This window comes from Montipora capricornis, chromosome 8, assembly GCF_036669925.1.
Source record: "Montipora capricornis isolate CH-2021 chromosome 8, ASM3666992v2, whole genome shotgun sequence".
Taxonomy (NCBI): Eukaryota; Metazoa; Cnidaria; class Anthozoa; order Scleractinia; family Acroporidae; genus Montipora; species Montipora capricornis.
Genome location: NC_090890.1, coordinates 11,602,151 through 11,623,079, shown reverse-complemented (window position 1 = coordinate 11,623,079; position 20,929 = coordinate 11,602,151). Strand labels below are relative to the sequence as shown.

The following is a 20,929-nucleotide window of genomic DNA, read 5'->3' as shown; positions in this document are numbered from 1 at the left end:
AAGTTAACCTTTTTTCAAGTGTATGCACTGACCATGGAAGCTGAAGAAGAGGAGATAGATCAGTTCTAACAAAAACTCCAAAGTGTCTTGGAAACTCTTAGGAAACATGACATGCTCATCAGAAGTGGCGATATGACTGCCAAGGTTGGAACATCAAATTTAAACAGGGAAGGAGTAATGGGAACTCATGGGACCGGCGGTATCAACAGCAACGGCGACAAGCTAATTGATTTTTGCGAGCTGAATAGTCTTGTCATCACAGGCACCTTATTTCCATGCAAGGAGATACACAAGACAATTTGAACGTCACCAAATGGCAAATATCATAACCAGATCGACCATGTACTCGTCTACAAACGTTTAAAAGGTCTGTTCGGGATACCAGAATTATGCGAGGTGCTGATGTTGCCTCTGACCACAATCTTGTAAAAACCATCATTAAGCTCAAGTTAAAGAAGAGGGACAGACCACCCAATCCCCGAACCAGATATGAAGTTAACAAGCTACAAGACCGAGCCATCAGAAATGCCTTTGCAACTGTTTTGCGGTTCTTGAGGGAATTTGATGAGCAAGCGGATATTAATATCAAATGGCATTAATTCAGCAAGACGTACAGTGCTACTGCTGAAAAGGTACTCGGTCCGAAGAAGAGGAATAACAAACATTGGATAGGTGCCAAATCTTGGTCAATTATCGAAGAAAGGAAGCAATTAAAGAGTAAGATGGAAAGTGCAAGATCAGAGAGAATTCAACAGAAACTAAGATCAAGGTATAAAACAAAAGACAATGAGGTAAAATCAAGTATTAGAGCGGATAAGAGGGTTTTGTTGGAGAACCAGATGAGCATGGCTCAAAAGGCCGCTGATAACGGACATACGAAGACCTTGTATGGAATCACCAAGAATATCTGCAATGACAAACGCCACAGCAGCACAGCAATCAAGGACATGGACAACAATGTCATAACAGAGGAAGACAAACGATTAGAAAGATGGAAAGAGCATTTTGAGGAAGTTCTAAATAGATAACCACCTGAAATCCCATTGCAATCATTAACCAACCACCTCTGGAAATCGAGAGCATCAGACTTGAGCCAGTCAGTGTGGTGGAAGTAAGGCTAGGAATCATGTCCCTCAAAGGCAGTAAAGTGGGCGGCGCCGACAACATAGTGGCCGATCTTATAAAGTGAGACCAAGAAACGTCATACCAGAAATTACATGAGATCATCAAGAACATTTGGGAGGAGGAGGAGATTCCAAATCAGTGGTTAAGAGGGTTAACCGTAAAGAACCCCAAAAAAGGTGACTTGAAGGATTGTACTAATTGGACAGGCTTAACACTTCTCATAGTTGCAAGCAAAGTGCTCGGCAAGATTCTCATCAGAAGAATGAAAAAAGGTACCGGTACCAAGCTTAGACCAGAACAGGCAGGGTTCCGTGAGGGCCGAAATACCACCGAACAGATATTCATTTATACTGCGTAATATTGTCGAGCAAGCATGCGAATGGCAAACGCCCTTGATAGTCAGTTTAATCGACTTCGAGAAAGCATTCGACTCACTCCACAGAGATAGTCTTTGGAACATTATGCAATCATACGGCATCCCAGCAAAACTGATTAAGATCATCAGACTGCTTTACCAGGGTGCAGAATGTGCCGTCCTCGATAATGGGCATTCACCAGACTGGTTCACTGGGCATACACCAGACTGGTTCAAGGTTCGAACAGGAGTCATGCAAGGTTGTGTAATGTCCGGGTTCCTCTTTTTTTGGCAATCGACTGGGTCATGCTCTAAACAACTGATCAATCTAACATCGGAATAAGGTGGAGGCTGATGTAGCAGTTAAAAGATCTTGTCTTTGCAGACGATATAGCTCTCGTCTCCACAACCATAAATCAAATGCAGAGGAAAACAACTACGCTTGCCGATACAGCTAGCAGAATTGGGGCTGCGAATCAGCAGGAAGAAGAAGACAGAAGTTCCAAAGGACAACTGCAGAGGAAAGGAGAAGATCAAGTTTCCACATGGCGAAGAGATCAAGGAGGTGAAAGACTTTGTACACCTGGGTGCAATAGTGAATAACGAAGGGGGTGCAGATAAGGATGTGATCAACAGATTGGGAAAGGCGAAGGTCTCATTTGGCAGGCTGAGAAAGATCTGGAGCTCGAATCAGTACAGTAGGAAAGTTAAGATCAGATTGTATGAGATGTTAGTCAAACCAGTACTGTTGTACGGATGCGACACCTGGAAGGTTAACCTTGGAGACAATGAAAGGCTAGATTCATTCCAATTTAAGTGCCTAAAGAGGATATATTGGCCATACATATTCTCTGTTGATGAGCTTAAGCTTTGTGCCTGCGAAAGGATTAGCACGGCGGTAAAGAAGAGACGATGGAAATGACTTGGACATGTGCTGCGGATGCAGAAGCAACATCACTGCGCAACAGCACTGACGTGGGCACCTGTTGGTAAGCTCAAAGTAGGTCGCCCCAAAACAACTTGGCGCAGAACGGTTGAGAAAAAAAGATCGGACGCAGGCTGGAGGTCGTGGGACCAGGCAAGAGCTTGTGCGAGGGATAGGGACAGTTGGAGAAAAGGCGTGGAGGCCTTATGCGCAACAGAGCGTAAAGAGGTGGGGTGAGGTGAGGTGAGACAACAGAGATCACAGATCCATTAAAGGTGTTTAATTTCTTCCCTGTCGTTGTTAAACCCATAAGTTACCAAACAATTTTCCATTTGGTTTCAGTGTTGTACATGACACTACACTTGGTAAAATTAGAAATACAGCTCATTTTGATTACGGCTCGACGGGCGAAAGATTGTTGTCGAAGTCCATTACTCGTCGCTTTTACGATTCCAGATATTTATTTTTCACTGACTGTCTTGTTTATCCAATTGACGCTCCATTCTTGAGCTCCATAAAGGTATATTTTGTTTAAAGATCCACCAAAACGCCATGTGAGTTCCAAATGTCATCGACGCCATTGCAGGTTACTCAACTATTCTACGCATTTCTACCACCCGCTGAAACCTACCAAAATACGCGCAGAAGACTCCATGCACAAAGACGCCACTTAGCAGAGGAGTGACAGGAAAGACGTTTCCCGACACGGAAAAAAAAAGAGAAGAAAAAACAGAGAAAACGACTAAACTTAACTCGTTTTCCGACTGGATTGCCATATGGCAACCCAGTAATTAACTGAAAAAGTTGTTTTTATCAGACTATACCATTTTCTGTTAGATATTGGTTTTCTAAACCCTTTTCAGTCCGGTTTTCGCCCTAGCGATTCAACTGTAAATCAACTCGTTTACCTAGTGCATAGAATTTATGAAGCTCTTGAACAAGGGAAGGAGGTTAGAATGGTGTATCTTGATATTAGTAAAGCATTAGATAAGGTGTGGCACAAGGGTCTTTTATACAAACTCGAAGCTATCGGAGTTCTTGACCCTTTGCTAAGAACGTTCCGCAGGTATCCATCGTGTTGTTATCGATGGCCAGTCCTCTGGATTGTTGTTAATTCCGGCATGCACAAAGGCTCCGTGCTTTTCTTAATTTATATCAATGATATTCAGTCTGATTGCCTTTTATATTGCCATGATACCTCACTTTTCGATGTAGTTGATTATCCTAGCGCCTCCGCAGCTAAACTAAATTCCGATCTCGAACGGATTTGCGATTGGGCGAAACGGTGGCTTGTAACCATTAATACTTCCAAAACTAAATGCATAACGTTCTCCTTTCAGCGTTTCAAGCACTTTCATTATTTTCTCCCATTTGGATACACCCATAATTGATGAAGTTACGGAACATACGCACTCGCACAACGCTCGCTAGTATCTTATAATGTTTACGGCGCGAGGCACCTTGTAAAAGAGTGAACATGTTAATTGGTTTGAAATTTAAAGTTAGTGGAAACACTCTGGATAGGCTTTATAAATTGCTTGTTCGCCCTCTAATGGAGTATGCGGATGTGATTTGGGATGGATGCCCTGAGTGCTTTGAAGTGATCCTCAACAGCTTGTTTCTTGGACGACGTCGAGGATGTATGAACCTGCAGCATTCCAATATCAAATTCACGCACATTTGCACCTGAACACGATTTTTGGCCGTAAGTTTTGCACATTGATCCATATTGATCATGCATTCCACAGCGACTGCAAGTCTTTCCTTAGGCGGGGCAGTGTCTATCACACTCAACCGCATGATCCTTGTTAATCAAGGCTCGAGGTGATGACGTCTTCGCTTTTAACAAGTGTTTTTTTTTTGCTGCTTTGATTGACTAGATTTTTGGCTTATTGTAGTTTCCTTCTGGCGGCGTGGACGGTTTGCTCTGCAATATTTGTGATACCTGGTGATACATTTAACTTGTGAGGCGTCACTTCTGATGTAAGGAAAATTTCCTGAGCTGATTCCAGGGTTGAGTTTTTTCTCTCTCGGAGAAGTTTGGCTCCTATTCCAAGGACGATGCGATCTCTGTGAAGCTCGTCTTTTTTGTCTCCAAGCGCTAAGTGACGCAATTCTTTGACGAAATGACTAAAACCTTCTCCAGCCTCTTGTTTGCGACTATTGAACAAGATTCTGTTATAAATGACATTGTGTTTTGGCTCGCAATATTCGTGGAACGTCTGCAAAACATTTGCTATTAATTTTGTTGCGGTCCAAACACAGGTAGACCAGGCTCCATGTGTTCGTGGTTGAAACGAAGAGAATCTATGAGCGTTATGAATAAAGCTCTGAAAGTTGCACGTCTAAATCACATCTCGGTCTGAATATCCCAATAAAGTTAAATGAAACCTTAATGGACTCATGTATGGTGTTTTTTCGCCTTCTTGGGCCGTCTAAAGCGTCTTGTAGCGAAATTACTCAGTTTTGGCCGGTGACGGTTAAGACAAGGGAGGGAGACAAGGCTTGCAACTTACTCACTTTCTCAATGTTGTGTGACCTTTCTGCCTCGAGAAATTCAAATGTAAGATGAACTATGATAAACGGTCTAGTGGTTCAATAAGTAGTAGACCATGTAGGCCATAAGTGCGAAAGAAACTCAAGTCACTAAATACTGATAGGTTTTCTAGTCAATCAAACTAGGCGGCACAAATCAGCCAGAGCAAATGTAAACAAAACAAAAACCTTGAACATGCGACAAAGAAATATTCGACAAACGTACCTTTTTCACTTTCTTCCTTCAGCAACAGCCGTCTTCGATGCTTCATCAAACGTATTTGTTTGATTTCACACGGGGAAACGTTCAATTTAGAATAAGCCGACGAACCTTTCAGATGTTGCTCAATACATGTGGCAAGGCTTTTTCACATCAACAATTACCGCTGTTGGGGTGTACGCTTTCGACGGGGATGAAACTGGACACATGTCTAGACTTGAGAACACATATAGGCTAGATTTCCACATATAAAAATTAAAAAAACCGAAGCTTACACCGGAAAATTAAAATTCAAAGAAAAGTTGGCCGGCGAAAATAAAACATGGATGGATTCCTGAAACGTGAAACCTGACTGCTATATTGTCTGTTCGGGTCTGTAATTTTACCAAGGAGGACTTCAAGAGAGATCTTCAGGTATATGAATATTGGGCTTGGTGACATTCGCTTCATACGGAAATCTCAGTCAACTAGTCCAAAATATTATTATATTGGAGCCAGAAAAATGAATCAAGCCATATATAGACGACTTTCCAGACTTTCACTGTTATTAACTTGAAATGTGGTTAAATTTTGTTAGAAGTATACAAGGTAGAAACTACTGAAACGATTTACTCTTACCATTTGATGGAAATATATAAATCGATCGTTTGTTTTGAAGTTGTAACAGGGATCTCGTAGAAAGCCACAGTTGACAGATTAAACTTGATTTCCAGGCATTTATTTCACAGCAATGAGCGCGGGATAGCACTGCAAACTCTCTTTCGCTTTGTTAAACTTCTGAATATAACTCACATATAAAACCCTGTTTAACGACTACGAGGTAAATCTGTTCAGAGGTGGAGCCAATATCAATACAATTTAGCCTCTGGATTAAAATTCAAGTCTACAAAGCATTGCTCTCCTCGCCTGTGTTTTCTTCCTTACATCAAGTACATTTAGTCATCCGGAGAAATCCTTGACGTTTGCTACGTCATAGCCTCGTTTGCACACACAAAAACAAAGATGGCGGATTTTGATTTAAATTTGCCTATTTTGGAAGCTTTATTGTTGGCTATTTAAACACATTTAGTCTAAATGAGTGGTCAAATATGACAATACAGGTAAAGAACTTTCGATTCTGAGAAACCTCTTCTAGACCGTACTTTCCCTTTAAAGCATTACGTTACACTCCTGATCCAGCGCACAGAGCCACCATGATTGCAACATCCTCCTCCCCTTAAAAGATTCTGGCTACGCCTTTGTATGCCCGATATACTACTGGCTCGTCTTCTGTTCTGCAAACAATTTTTTCCGATATTTTCTTAACCTGGTTCTGACACAAAAAGGAGGATCCCCTTTTGATGCCGTCCATCATTAATTCATTTAATATTTTACGGCGGCGACCAACGAATTGGAAAAGAGAAATCTACAAAGCGGACCTAAATCCACCAATCATTGCCCGTAAACTTTACCTTTTGACACCTCAGAACTCATCTTTTTCGTTTTCTGAGGCGTACAGTATGATGATTGGCGGCAGTGAAAGGCGTAACCGTTTCTTGAATTTTAAATGCCCAGTCCTTGTGTTATTGAAAAGCGTAATATTCTAAACTGTTTTTCAAAGAAAATGTAAGAAAAGTTATACCCAATTTATATTAGTTGTTTCTTTATAAAACACTCACCATTTCAATTCCTACGCAGCTACTGGCGCAAATAAAGAGCATACGACAGGCAATACGCAAATGGAGTAGCATGCAGGCTTTTCTGCTATAATTCCGAAGTAGTGGAGTCCTGATTTGATTTTATTGCCAACATGACCACTTTGAATGCCCTGCTTGAGTTTATTTTTGTGCCTGGTCAATTTGAAGATCCAAATGAGTTACTTTTATTTATTTCAATTATTTATTTCATGAAATATTTAGTGTTTCAATTTGGTCAAATAAAATGTTGATTTTAATGGAACCCTCTATCCTGTCTACAAACAAGTACATACTTTTAGTCTAAATTTCAGGTTTGAATTTTTTTTTCATTAATAGATTACAAGTTTCTCTGGGCTCCATGCAAACTCTTTTTTGATACATATCATGATTTCAAGTAATTTATTTTGTCATTTTAGGCCCTGCAAAAAATTTTTTTCAATATTTTCCATAGCCCCCCTCCAGAAAAATAATGGTCCCTCCCTAAGAATCACATTTACATCAATTTATAGCACAACTTCATCTCAGAGGAGAGAAAGAGTTATTAAATGATGATGATGATGATGATGATGATTATTATAGCCGTTAAAACGCCTGTATGCTATATACAGTTAAGTAGCATCACGAGGCGCTGTCAGCAGCGTAACCCGTGGGCTATAAAGTGAATAAAAGCTAAACTAATTTCAAAGAAGAAACGTAGTAAAACTTAAAAAAAATGTCTTTCTCAAGTAAAGAAAAGGACCTTTTGGCGACTGAGACTTCTCGAGTGTTCACGTTGCGACTTTAAACGTGCGAGCAATAGTTAGAGTTTCTGAGAAGCACGCCTTTTGCATCTTTCTGAGCACATCTTTAGCTCTGTGGCCCACCAGCATCTGCAGAGTAGCATCTAAGTCCTTGGACCATCCCCCCAAAACGTATATATGATGATATTGTACTAGTCGATATCATATCCTGGGTGCCTCAGCTTCATCTCCCATCAGAGTGGCGCGTACTTCGTGGTCTTCTCTGACGTCTTCTTGTCACGGTTGCTCACCCAGGGGCAGATCATCTCCAGCGCTATTACTTGCTTGTGTTGGTTGTTGACAATCCCGGCGTCTACTCTATTCGCCTTCAGTTATTGAAACTCCCCATAGACCGCAACATCCCAGTACGCCTGTACCTCCGCTGTATCATAGAAAGGCTGCGTTTTGATGGGTGAATACCAAGGAGGAACAGTGTCTATCAGGCCCAGATCAAATAGGATCTCGAAGAATAGGGCCTTTAAGACTGCGTTATGTCTTGCCAAGTACTTTGTTTGTGCAAGTGCAGGGCAAGCGGATAGGTTGTGAGCCATGCTCTCTGGCGCTGTACCACATAACCTACACGTTGGGTCGCTGTTCGGACTCACGCGTGTCTTGCGGATGGCGTACAATCGATTGGGTAGAAGCTGTTTGTAAAATTCGAACATAGCCGCCACTGTAGGTGTTGGGCACGTTCGCTCCTCGCTTAGCCACCAAAAGCATCGCTCAATGTTTAGCTCCTCGTCACCTTCTCTTGCTGTTACCAACTTCCCTTGCCATTTTTGGGCCCCTACATCCCCTTTCAGTCTTAGTTTTCGCTCTTTCCTCAGGTGACTTATTAGTTTTATTATTATTATTATGATGATGATGATGATGATGATGAGGATGATGATGATGATGATTATTATTACTATGATTATGGTGAAGATGATGATGACGATTATTAGTATTATTGATAATATTACTTGCTATTCACGTCCGAGCTAGCCACTGCACTCTGCTAGGATGAGTCATTGTCGCTAGCAATTGCGCATGCTCACTAGCTCGCTAGTTTGAGCATTCTGGCATGGCTTAGATGTACCACATGTGTGGGACATTAGGGGTGGCTTTTTAAGCATAACTCCAAAGTATCTTTGCGATCATGATAAAGCCATCCTAGTCATAATGATGAAGCGCTTTTCACCTTTTTATAAGTAACTAAGGCTATGGAGTAAAGGGTAATTCGTACAACTAGGAGACCCATGACCACCCATCTGAGCATTCGCTCAGTAGGCCCATACAAGGAAAAGAGTCTCTGAAAAGGTTACGAACTCAATCCACGACTTTCGTACCGGATCATCATTGCTCTACAAAATGAGTCGACTGATAGCGCCATCGCGATCGCCCTTCCAGGCCAATTCTGTTTGGTCATTTTACATTTCAGATCTAGTTTTCTGGGAGTGTTAAGACAGATCTACTTTTTCTGTATTGCTTCGGAAGCAGCTACTTTTCTTTAGAAGCGTTATTGATTAAGCAACTAAATATTTCGAGAAGGAGCCGATACAACGTAGATTTCATTTGGTAATGTACTATTATATTTGGGCTGGCCAAACCGAAAAACCTAAAATAACAATGATCACATCCAGGTTTTCTGAGCCCGCAAGACTGAGCACCCCCAACAAACCATTGTTTTAGCGAAAACCGCTGGTCAGCAACCTGGTTCTGTTCATTGCTGTCTAAGGTCTTCCGGCAAAACCAGCCTTCTTCAGTGGAACTGCATGAGAGTTTACTTTCCACGGTTACTCATCAATTAAGCGTTTACTTTAAAGAACTATGTTTTCGACACGCAACCTCTGAGATTCATGTTCAAGGGTAAAATTTGTCGGCACAGTACAAGTTTAGAAGTTGATATAATTACAGTACTAAAGAACTGCACTACCAGCGTTGTTTTGACTTGGACCGAAGCTATGATTGTGTCATTAGCTAGATAATGACCTAATTAACTAAATTGGGTTGTGCCAGGGTAAAAGCTGTTACACTTTGCAATTTTTCGTGCAACTTGTCTCCCAACGCCATTTCTGCAAACGTTTTCACATTACGAGACAAGTTGTTTTGGGGGTCTTGAAGTAAAAAACGTTCTCTGGTTAAAAAAGATTAAAGCATAGGCTTTCGGCTATCAGTCTATAGCCTTTAACGAATGACAAAAGTTAGCGCGCGGATGGAAATTTATACGAAATGGAGTGCGAAAAAATTTGTTGAAAATAGAATACAAAAAATGTGTGAAAAAAGCTAAGAGATAAAATGTAGATGAGGTCTAATTACAGTAAAATGGAGTATTGCCTAGGCAACGGTTGTGAGTTATTATCCGCGTCAACGGTTTTAGCTGTGTGCCCAGATTCTAGCGTTTTTCGAGCGCGGTAATTGCCTTTGTCAATAACGCAAGCATTATCAAAGTCAAGGGAGTGATTGTTTAGCCACGCATGGTTAGCAACATTTGAGCCCTTGGTGTAGTTTTTCAAGTTTCGTTGATGTCCCTTTTTACGGGTTTGGAAGCATCTTTCGGTTTCTCCTATGTAGGTTATGCATGCCTCCCGGACATCAGTGGCCTAACCGAACCTCTTACGAGATTACTCCGTAACCATGAAATCCGCATCGTCAACAAACCGTTCAAAACGCTTCAACAAGAATTCCCGTCCCCTAAGTACCGACAATCTTCAGATCTCCAATGTGATTTTGTTCAAATCCCACGTAAAGACTGTTCTTGGAACTACATAGGAGAAACCGGAAGATGCTTCCAAACCCCGTAAAAAGGAACATCAACGAAACTTGAAAAACTACACAGGGCTCAAATGTTGCTAACCATGCGTGGCTAAACAATCACTCCCTTGACTTTGATAATGCTTGTGTTCTTGACAAAGGCAATTACCGCGTTCGAAAAACGCTAGAATCTTGGCACACAGTTAAAACCGCTGACGCGGATACTAACTCAAAGCCGTTGCCTAGGCAATACTCCATTTTGCTGTAATTAGACCTCATCTACATTTTATCTCTTAGCTTTTTTCACACATTTTTTGTATTCTATTTTTAAAAATGTTTTCGCACTCCATTTCGTATATATTTCCATCTACGGGCTAACTTTTTTCAGTCGTTAAAGGCTATAGACTGATAGCCGAAAGCTTATGTGTTTAACCTTTTTTAACCAGAGAACGTTTTTTTACCTCAAGATTTATTATCCTGGTTAAAGTTCTATTTTTAGTTGTTTTAGGGGTGTCTCACTGAGCAACGTTTCACTTGTCTCGTTTCGGTGAAAGGAACATTTTCATTGGCTAATGCCGCAAACCGTTGAGACACAAGTTTCAGGACAGACGGTGCACTGCGCGCAATGCTTAAAAAATTCGTTGCAACCGTTGCAGAAATTAGAAAATTTGGTTTTATCAAACGTGTTGAAAAAGGTCGAACTACCACCGTGAATGATTTGGAAAGCAGACGTTTCGAGCGGTAGCCCTTCGTCAGAGCGAACGCTCGAAAAGTGAGCTTTCCAAATCGTTCACGATGGTAATTCGACCTTTTTCAACACGTTTGATAAAACCAAATTTTCTTGTTTTTCTCTCTCACCGACTCAGCACCACATTTTCTGTAGAAACTAGAATTTTGTTGCGGAAAGTAGAGCTCAATTCTACTTTCCGCAACGGTTTCTGCAACTTGCCTTGCAACAGTTTTGACCGTTGCAAGGTATGTTACATTGGGCAATGATTCCAGCAACTTGTCTCGTAATGGCGTTGCAAGAAAAGTTGTACGAATATCATTTGGCAATGTACAATGTAACAGCACCTTTAGACATCTGCAGGGGGATTTTAAATTTTAATACCTGGCTTGACTTAATGAATATCTACACTTTTATTGAAAACTGGAGGTTTTAATAATTGATCAATCAAAAGAAAAATAATTATGAATAAATAAACTCGGCTAAAACTCCAGAAAAGTAGCGGGAAAACAGAATCAATGAAAAAGTAGCAATGATGCCTGTCTTGTGACCAGTCACACAATTGGCCTTTAACTCGCTGCAAAGTTTCATGACCTTTCAAAGAGGGCAACATTTAAAAAAAATTGACTAACAGCAAGTGAGAAGAAAAAAAGGCAAGTTTTAATTTGGCATTCATGAAACACATTTTTTCAGCGAAGATCATCCAATCGTTCGGCTTAGCTGGTGGTGGTTGTTTTTGCATCTCTGTGAGAAGCCGATATAGACGACAGCCGAGAAAAGTTCAACAGAAAACTGAAACAAAAGCGTATTTACTTCATCTTTAGACTTGTTTACAGATCATACTTTAATTTCACGTTATACTTTAGCTGCTCTGACGTTGCTTCATTTCAGAAAGTTTAAGGAAATTGGTTTGTCACTGAGACTGCAATTAAACTAAGGCATCCGAAATTCTAACACTTGTTTAATTACCAAAGGAACTACAGTACGACCTCAATCTTTGACTGCGTTTGGTAGTTGCTTCCCAAACACTGCGATTCAGTTTTCAACTGGTGTCACTCACTGATGCAACGAGCTTATAAAGGTAAGCCTTCTTGTGTATGTTTAAGGTTGATTTATTGAGGTTTGTTTGGAGAGACTTTATTTATAACTTTTATCAATATGGTCAATTTTTATTCCATGTTCCACAACACAGTGAACGTTGTATATAATTTGAGCAGATTTTGGCTGGATTAATATATGAGCTTGCATTAGAAATTCAAAGAGAAAAACACACAAATGAAATATAAGTTTATGCACGGAACGAATAAATCATGAGATTTCTAGCACAGTTTAATATTTCTCGCTTTATTTTTCGTTAAGACAACCCTTATTTGTAAATGAAGAGTATTTCCCTTCTGCGACCGGCACATATGAGGGAATCCTAACATTCTGAACTGTATGGAAGCTATGATCTTCTGGGCACAAATTTGGATGTTCTACCATTGAACCCTCCGACACATTCTAGAGAGACTAATTTCGTGGGAGCTTAGCCTTTACTGTGGGTTCATGAGACGGCCTTCCTGTGAAATGCTACGCTTGAAATTCCAATTGGTGGCATAATCGTAACCTAGTTAATTACGAGGGTAAATGAGTGAAATGACAAATGTTTCTTCCGAGTGTTTTCTTATTTTATCCAAAAACACGGGAGCAGTATATATATTTAGACCAGTTAAAATGCCAGCCTACGACGCAAACGACGATTTAAATACCATACCATTTCGAGATCGAGCGAAAAAAAAAAACCTCCCGACCAACTTTGAACTCATATTTTAATAGCACAGTATGAGGATTTTTTTCATGTAGCGCTTTAGTAGTACAGATAATGTTTTCAGTAAGGATAATTTTTTTATGACTTGAAAAGCAATCAAGTGAAAGATCAGGAGGAGATAATCTTAGGGAGAGATGTACGATTTTAGTACTTTAATGGGGAAAAATGGCAAGAACCGTCGTTATCCGTTTAATACCACTAGCTTTAACAAGCATAATAATTTTGTTACACATTTGCGAGATCATTGTGCGAAGTTGCGGACGTGTATACCCATATATTAAACTAAGCGACACTCCTTGAAAATACAATAAGATGTGCCTCATGATACCGTGTTTTCAAAATTTTAAAAGTGTCATTTGCTTTCAAACCGAGGTAGAATTTGCATCTTAATTGAGGACAATTAGAATAAGAAAAGACAGAGAAAAAGACGAAGATTTCCAATTACGCGAGTCATCTGTACATTTCGTTGCAATTCATTTTATGTTCAATACTCCTTCTTTAGAACTTGAAAATAAACATTTTTTTTCGATAACTGTCAAGGTTATTATTATTTATTATAATTTTTTAAATTATTTTTTATGATAAACCCTATGTACAAGAGTAACAAAATGGTTTTCAACAGCCTTAAAATTCTGTCTGGCTACTTCACAGGAGATCGAACTTCATATCGCTGCCAAATTTGCTTCAGTCTCTTGTTATAGATTATTTTTTACAACATTTTTAAATTTGAACAATTTCAAGCACACAGGGTGCCACTAAAGAAAATTTTAATAACACACCTACCGGCCAAAATATTTTTTCGAATACGACTGAAAAAAAAAAAACTCTAATTCTTTCAGAGATTCAGTTTCAAGAGCTTTGTTCTTTCGGCACCACATAATTATTTCGGTATATGTACATTGAGTCAAGCTAAATGAGGAAAAGCGGTAAAGTAAGGAGAGTTACAGCCATCCTGCCAGCAGAACCTTCAGTTAACTCGACGAGAAAGAAAGGACTCAATCTCGACCCCAGAGATCTTCTCTTTTTCGCGTGACTGAGGGAAAGAGGAGCTCAGGGCAACCCTGAAACAAAGTGTCTTCTCATTGGTTTTCGTGAAGAACAATGAAAAGTGTCTCTGATTGGTGCATTCATGTTAGTACGAGGAGTGAGCAGGCGCCGTAAGGTTCAAATGGCCAATTTTTGGCGCACGTCTTCTACATAGAGTTTCCTAGACCCTCGGGTCATGCGCAGAAATAATGCATCTATCAATGTTAAGCCCGAAAGGGAAAGGGGGGGGGGGGGAGGGGGGGCATTTGACTTTTCAGAAGAAATTTTGGTCAAAATCGCCACCGTGGGGCCCCAAAATTTGGTCAAATCAGATCAAATATCCCCACCTTGGGGAAATAATATCCCTGTTCTACAAGCGGTCGTGATCTTTAAGAGAGACATTCTCCTAATCAATGGATAGAAAATATGATTTATTAGTATCACCCAACTAGTGGACTAATGCAAATCCTGCATTTTGATTAGCTACGCTACTAGAGGACTATTAGTAATAGTCTTCGAGTAGCGAAAAGCGTGACGTTTTCTTTCGTTTTATTACCAAATAAATATTTACGGACGAGCAAATGGGACGATGTGACTTGGTCCCATTCCTCCTCGCAAAAAAAACCAAGCGTCCCCGCCCTGGGACATAGATTCTTAGTCAAATTCCCGAGGATGGGGAAGGCAATAGAGGTCAAATGCCCCACATATGCCCGGAGTCCCCCCCTCGGGCTTAACATTGATACATGCATAAGATCCGATTATCTGGTGACGAGAATGGAAAGGACTCCGCAGAAATCATGTCAAGTCTTTATTGAATGTGTGCAAGCCGTTGCTTAGAGACAGTTTTAAAGCCAGGCCTAAGTCTCGATCGCACTGCTAGACGGCATATTGATTTTCGTACTGCATGAAGGTTCGATTTAATTCTTTACTTTCGCCCTGTCAAAAATATGATGCACGTGCTGTCTAAACCGGTTTGACCGGAGTGACTAGCCCAGTCTGCGGTGACTTGAAATGATTTTTGCAAAGCCCCTCTTGCTCACCCTCTGGTAAGTTTTAGAGAGGCTCTGCTCGCAGGGTGAAGTACAGCGTGATCAAATGAAGTTACATGAAAAGTCAAATTAGTACTGTGAAAATGAGATGACTCACAGTTTTGGTCTTGGTTTCCTTTGCGTTCTTTACGGAGTCCATGGAGATCAGTGCTATGATTTATGTCGTATACGAATTGTCTTAGCGGTTGGTGGAATGGCACCGCGGAATGCGTGGAAGGGGGGGGGGGGGGGAATTTCTAACGGCCACCCATGCTGCAAAACATTTCGTCGAGTGGATCTTGCTAAATTCCCTGTTCTGGAATAATCACGAAAGAATGCGCCCTTAGTATGTTTTACTAAGTACCTTAACGGATATGCGAACTCCAACGCAAGCGTCGTTTCAAAATGAAAGATAACCTGTAATGTCCTCATGTTGTCGGGAAAGAAGTCACGACTCGAATACTACACGCTGCATGAGTAACAAGATCATTTTTGATCACTCACAACCGCGGCCGGCTAACGGCAGACAGCTAATTTTCGTTCGTGTTTTCTCAAAATGGTCGTCAAGGGCGTTCCATGAAAACTTTTATTTTATTTTTGCTTTGCTTAAGAAACAGCGTACAGGAAACGAACAATGAGAAAAAAAATCATTAGTGTTGAATTAAGAGAAGCAGGACGCCAAGTATAGAGCTAAATCCCTCAGAGGATAAAAGTTTTGTAGTTTGAGTTTTCTTGAGGAATAGATCGTTTTCACGTGACGTCATCATTTTCTAAAATCCAAAACTAAAGAGCCACGAAAGTTTTTATCCTCATCAAGCATAAGAGGCGGTAAATTTGTATCCATTTGCAATTTTAAAGCTCAATAGCGTGCTTCGTTTGGAAACCAGAGCATTTTGAATTTCTGAGTTATAGCGGTGCGTGACACGAGGCGACGATCAAGTTTATTGAGAAATATATATTTATCTCATGGTTTTGAGCCTTTTTAGAATTTAAAGCATTAGGAAAAGTGCTTAAGTAAATAGCTGTCTGTTCAGTACAGATGATCACTCGCCTAGATAGCCAAAGTAAGTAACAGATGTTGACACTATTTTCCGGCCGCCATATTGGTGCACCACATGGCGTTTTCATACTGGGCTCTGTAAATTTCTGCGAAACATTTCGACGAATATCAGAAGTTTGGGGAAACGCACGGGCCTAAAACTTGGAGAAGTGTCTTCTTCATTTATCTTCTACAACATCACGAATTCTTGACTTTTTCCACTGGATGGTTTTCGTTTTATTTTTTTATTGCGTGACAGTGAAAACGATCTATAGGAAGCGTTCTCCAAAACTTGACTAATGTAGAAATGTGTCAAATCTGATCCGTTTTGCCCGAAGATGATTTGCAGTTGTCATATGAAATTCAACAATAATTTAAAATTCAGAGTTGAGAGCAGATTCGTATTCAGCATTAAAGTTTCTACTTTGTTGGATGACAAATATGAGGTTAACAGTTGATGAAAAATTTATGCTTTCCAGTTTTCTCGATAAAAAAATGGCAGACCGATTATCACGAGCTGGAGCCACTGAAGCCAGTGATGCCAATTGTGAAAGTTTCTGAGACTCCAGGCTCCGCACAATTGAAGTTGAGAAAGTTGAAAAGCTATCGGATTTCAGAATGGGGGCGTCTCAATACCTACGGTGGGAACAAGGTTAATCTGGTTGGCGCATTTGAAATTTACACAGTGAAGAGCAGAATTGCATTCAATCGTGATAAAAATTCAGTTGGCCAACAGCACAATAGGCATTCATGCTTGTGAAGTGTAGGGGCAGATGAGTTAACAGGCATTTGGTTGCAAGGAGAGTTAAAAATTTATGTAATTAGTATTTTTTCTCCTCGGGAACAAGGGCAAAGCGATGACTATGAGTTAAACCGAGCATGGTTCCATTGGCCGGAAGCTTGATTAAAGAAGCTGACCACTCTTAATTCACCTTCCAGTTTGATGCAAGAAAGGCCAGGAGAGTCTACTTAAAAGTATAATTAATGAACGGCTGATGAATCAATTTGGAACGTTTTCCAAGTACCGTACCTCCTTTCGTTGACACTGATTAATCATCAACACTCGAGGGATCATTTAAGAAACGGATGAAGCAGGAGAAGGTGAAAAATATAATTTGCCCACCTTGTTGCACATACAATTGACACTGAATTATTTCACTGTACGTATAAGCTTCGATATCACTTAATTATTGTAATTTAGTACTTCTCTGGTGTTTCGAAACATTACTTCGAGCTTTTGTTGCAGCAACATTGAAAACATTTTGGGAATTAGAAATTGCCATGTAGCCGACTGGTTTGCTGAAGACGAATCTTTAATCGTGTTCCTTCTTTGGCCTGCATTTTTTTGATTTATGTTACTAATTTTATCATTACTAATTTTCTATAAATTATAATCTGTACGTTTTCTGAGTGAAAGAATAAAATCGTCTTTGAATTTAAAATGCTAAGGGTCGGACGGACCATCACTTGATAGATAGCACGATTGTTGCCAACTATAATAGAAATTATTTGCGTGTCTCGAAAGTAGTTTAGTACTTCAGAGGTTGGCTCCACGTTACAAAAAAACATCCATTTTTTATTAGAGTTCACACAAAATGCAATTAGCATTGGCGATGGGTTCAGTAATAATGCGTGATATCTTTCAAAGGTGAAGTGTGGACGTTGTGGAATGGTTCTTTGGGTATGAATGAAAGCTATAGAAATCTTCAAGTAGACCCACACTGCGTATACGAATAATTGTTTTCGTGCCAATTGCAAGAAAAATTATTCAAGTTAAATATTTGCATTTGTTGTACAAAAAAACAAAGATTCAAAAAAAAAAAAAAGGTCGATGTTAAAGGCAAACACAAAGTTATTCACTTATTGACGCTTTTATCTGCCAGATATAATCTCCTTTACTAAGATCGATATTTGAAAATCTTTATGTATTCCTTTCATTAGAGGTCGATTCACTAGGTGTAAGGTGAATGTGGTCAGTGTTTTTTTTTCTTGTATCATTGACCTTTATTCTCTCACTGAACATGGGAACACCAGATTTATCTCAAACATCTGACTTGGGTTTAATCTTCAAGAGAATCCTCCAAATTCCCCGTTTATTGAAATCCAGTTCATTAAATTTTTGACAGAAATGCATAAAACGATGATTAAATGAAATGATAACGCAGTTCTCAGGCGACATTCGAAGGGGAAGAATTAGACGACAACACAATGGCCAAATATTGGATGGGAATTTTCACTCTCTTCACGTTGTTTGCTCCTAACATCGCTCAATGGTAAGTTGATAGTCTGGAAAACTACAGTGTATTTCATAATAAGTATAAAGTAGCGTTACTACTTTAGAAGATAAGTCGCCTTTCGTTTTAAACTGGCTATTCAGAAAGTTTAAAGCTGCCCTCTCAGCAGAGTATATGTTGTCGGTCAAATCCGAGCTCAGGTTGAATCCGTTTTTATCTAGGTTAAATTGGTGATCCTCATTTTACATAGGTTGAATATGAACTCTGCCTCCGAAAAGGATTGAAAACACTTATACCTTCCCTCAATTAAGCTCTGTCTTACGTATCTCTGAACATATCTTCTTGATTTTTCGTATCATCTTATCGGTTTCTGTATTCATACACTTATCCATTCAGTCTCAACATCACAACATAGAAGGGAACACAAAGAACTGTACTATGCACTTATAAGTCAATTGACATTCATGTATAAGAAACCAAAACTTAGTAATCCTAACCTGACCAGCATTTTCTATAGGCTTAATTTAGGCTCCAAAAAAAATTTCTTCAAGTCAGTCTGAGTGCGGATTCAACCTCCGTAAAATAAGCATCACCAATTTAACCTACAGGTAAAAACGAATTCAATCTGAGGATGGATTTTACCGCCAACATATATACTCAGGTCGGTTACCAAGAAGTTCGACTTCGAAAATGAGCAATTTGTTAAACGACCATCATTTGCATGCTCGAGGAATCTCCACAAAGGGTGAAGAAAATTCTTAAGACCTGTAAATTAAAGGTAGTTCATGATTGTTCTGCTATCGATATTTAAGAAGAGTTATGTTGGGCTTCCTTACGAGTTTCGTGTACTGGTTGAGGATCATTTCAAGTTGGAAGGTGACCGTATTACAATTCAATGACATATACAAGTAACACTTCGAGTTCGAGTACAAATCTATACAGCTCGGCATTTAACTTCGATATGGGTGATTCTACTAAACTGCATTGTGCGTCCTTGCTTATTGTAATTTTCTTTAGTTTTTGGAGCGCCCCTACCTCGTAACTGACGCAGGTTTTTAGATTCTCTATTCCATTTGTTTTCAATCTTGTCATTATTAGCGAGACAGGTTTGCCGGCAAGGCAGTCCAACAGGGCAACAAACTCCTCAATGAAGTTGGCGGAATATTTGTCAACGGAGTACGACAACGCTGTCAGGCCAAACTGCGGATCAGGTGAATATCAGTTCTATATTTGAGGAAGAAAACTGTGAAAAATTAAGTCCAGGCGATTTTGATGATTCTTAGCTGTGGTGTTGAAATGAAAGAAATACTCTATCATATAGCAAATTGAAGTCCAGAAATTAAATGGGATTTGAACCCGATGTTCTCGGGTCGTGCTTTTTATTGATAATTACTTAAAATGTCGCTGTCCGTTTGCCCTAGAGTCATTTCTTCATTTCAGCTATCACAAAAAAACCAAGATAGATATCGCTGAAAAAGATCACTGTTATGAAGCGACATGGGTTTGAGTTTTCTTTTAACTAAAGGGCTCGCTTTCGCTAGCGAGGAAATAAAAGCATAGACACTGCAAATACACGCAAATTCAGTGGGTAGCGTCTTGATTATCACCATCATCATGTTTTTGTTTACTGCCGGATTTTTGAGTATACGTAGCTTGGTGTAGCTAGTATCTTCGAGCGTTTACCCTCCATACCATGATACACCGCAGAGGACAGACCATAACATCGTCCCAATTCCGTGCCCCGCTATTTGCAAATCTGAGTGTATGGGTTTGTTACGTCCCACAGGGTTATGAATATTGAAGGTCAACCGGTGGACGGTTGAGATTCTTTATTAACTCTATTACTTCGTTTATAAAAATTCCCTGAAAATCCAATAAGGAGTGCAATCGAATAAGTATGATTTTATTATTTTATTTCTTACATTCTTATGCAAATGTAATAGGCAAACCTACGGAGGTTTTCGTCGACATTTACGTGGAGTCATTTGGAAACATTATGGAAATGAACATGGTAAGAGATCAATCATCACTAACAGGAACTCAAAATTAGGGGCATCCACCTTCTAAACTGTGTTTGTACACCCGCATAGGATTAAAAGCGCTATTTTTGTAACGACATTCGCGTTTTCTCCCCACCCACCCATCCTAAAAAGAGCCAGAAATGTTAATCCAATTAAGTGGCTTTGAGTGTTTTTTCGTCATTAAACCCATTTTTGCGTCGTGAAGAGCCAGAAACAAGAGACTTAAAATAATCTGTTCAACTCCTCTGCTGTTTGCCGTGGCCTTCACACCTGAACGCTGCATCCTGAGCTCCAGGCCATCAATAGTAATAGTAGACCCAATCCTTATCTTAACATGACAGTTGACAAACGTCAGAAATTGCACTCCTCACCAAAAAGAAGTTACAAATATCCTAAAAAATGTAAAAATTAAAAGAACGCTAACGTTAAAACTACTGAATTAAATACATAGTTGGCGCTTAGGCTTAAAGTGCCCCTAACCTCCCTCAGAATGTTTTGTATCAGAAAAGTCAAATTTCAACACCATAAAACGCACGCCCTAAAAGGCTGCATAACTTGCGTGCAGTTAACAAAATCGGCAGTCGCTTATCACACGGCCAAGCCGATATGAGGCATGGGCCTGTTTCTGAATTGACGTTACAAACTTCTCTTTGAATTGCAAAAATTCTTTCACAACTGGAATGCAAAACACTTTATGAC

At 39.8% G+C, this 20,929-nt stretch overlaps 2 protein-coding genes across 8 annotated transcripts in view; both read left to right on the top strand.

The window, feature by feature from the left end:
• Positions 1 to 1,126: 1,126 nt before the first annotated feature.
• Positions 1,127 to 2,402, top strand: LOC138013667 (uncharacterized). The gene is made up of 2 exons (XM_068860754.1): positions 1,127 to 1,185; positions 1,907 to 2,402. The coding sequence occupies exons 1-2, from the start codon at positions 1,127 to 1,129 to the stop codon at positions 2,400 to 2,402; spliced, it is 555 nt and encodes a 184-aa protein (XP_068716855.1).
• Positions 2,403 to 11,608: 9,206 nt separating this feature from the next.
• The window catches only part of LOC138013516 (gamma-aminobutyric acid receptor subunit beta-1-like), a 27,518-nt gene continuing 18,197 nt past the window's right edge, over positions 11,609 to 20,929 (top strand). Inside the window, exons 1-5 of one of the 7 annotated variants that reach the window (XM_068860603.1) lie at positions 11,609 to 11,728; positions 12,050 to 12,156; positions 18,102 to 18,248; positions 19,308 to 19,420; positions 20,153 to 20,220. In XM_068860603.1, coding sequence (XP_068716704.1) covers positions 18,184 to 18,248; positions 19,308 to 19,420; positions 20,153 to 20,220 — 246 coding nt within the window. In that variant the 5' untranslated portion in view covers positions 11,609 to 11,728; positions 12,050 to 12,156; positions 18,102 to 18,183. Of the gene's footprint in view, positions 11,729 to 11,822; positions 12,157 to 16,823; positions 17,136 to 17,528; positions 17,624 to 17,814; positions 17,939 to 18,101; positions 18,249 to 19,307; positions 19,421 to 20,152; positions 20,221 to 20,929 lie in introns of those variants that run through there. The other 6 variants (XM_068860604.1, XM_068860605.1, XM_068860602.1 and 3 more) reach the window with 6 other exon arrangements.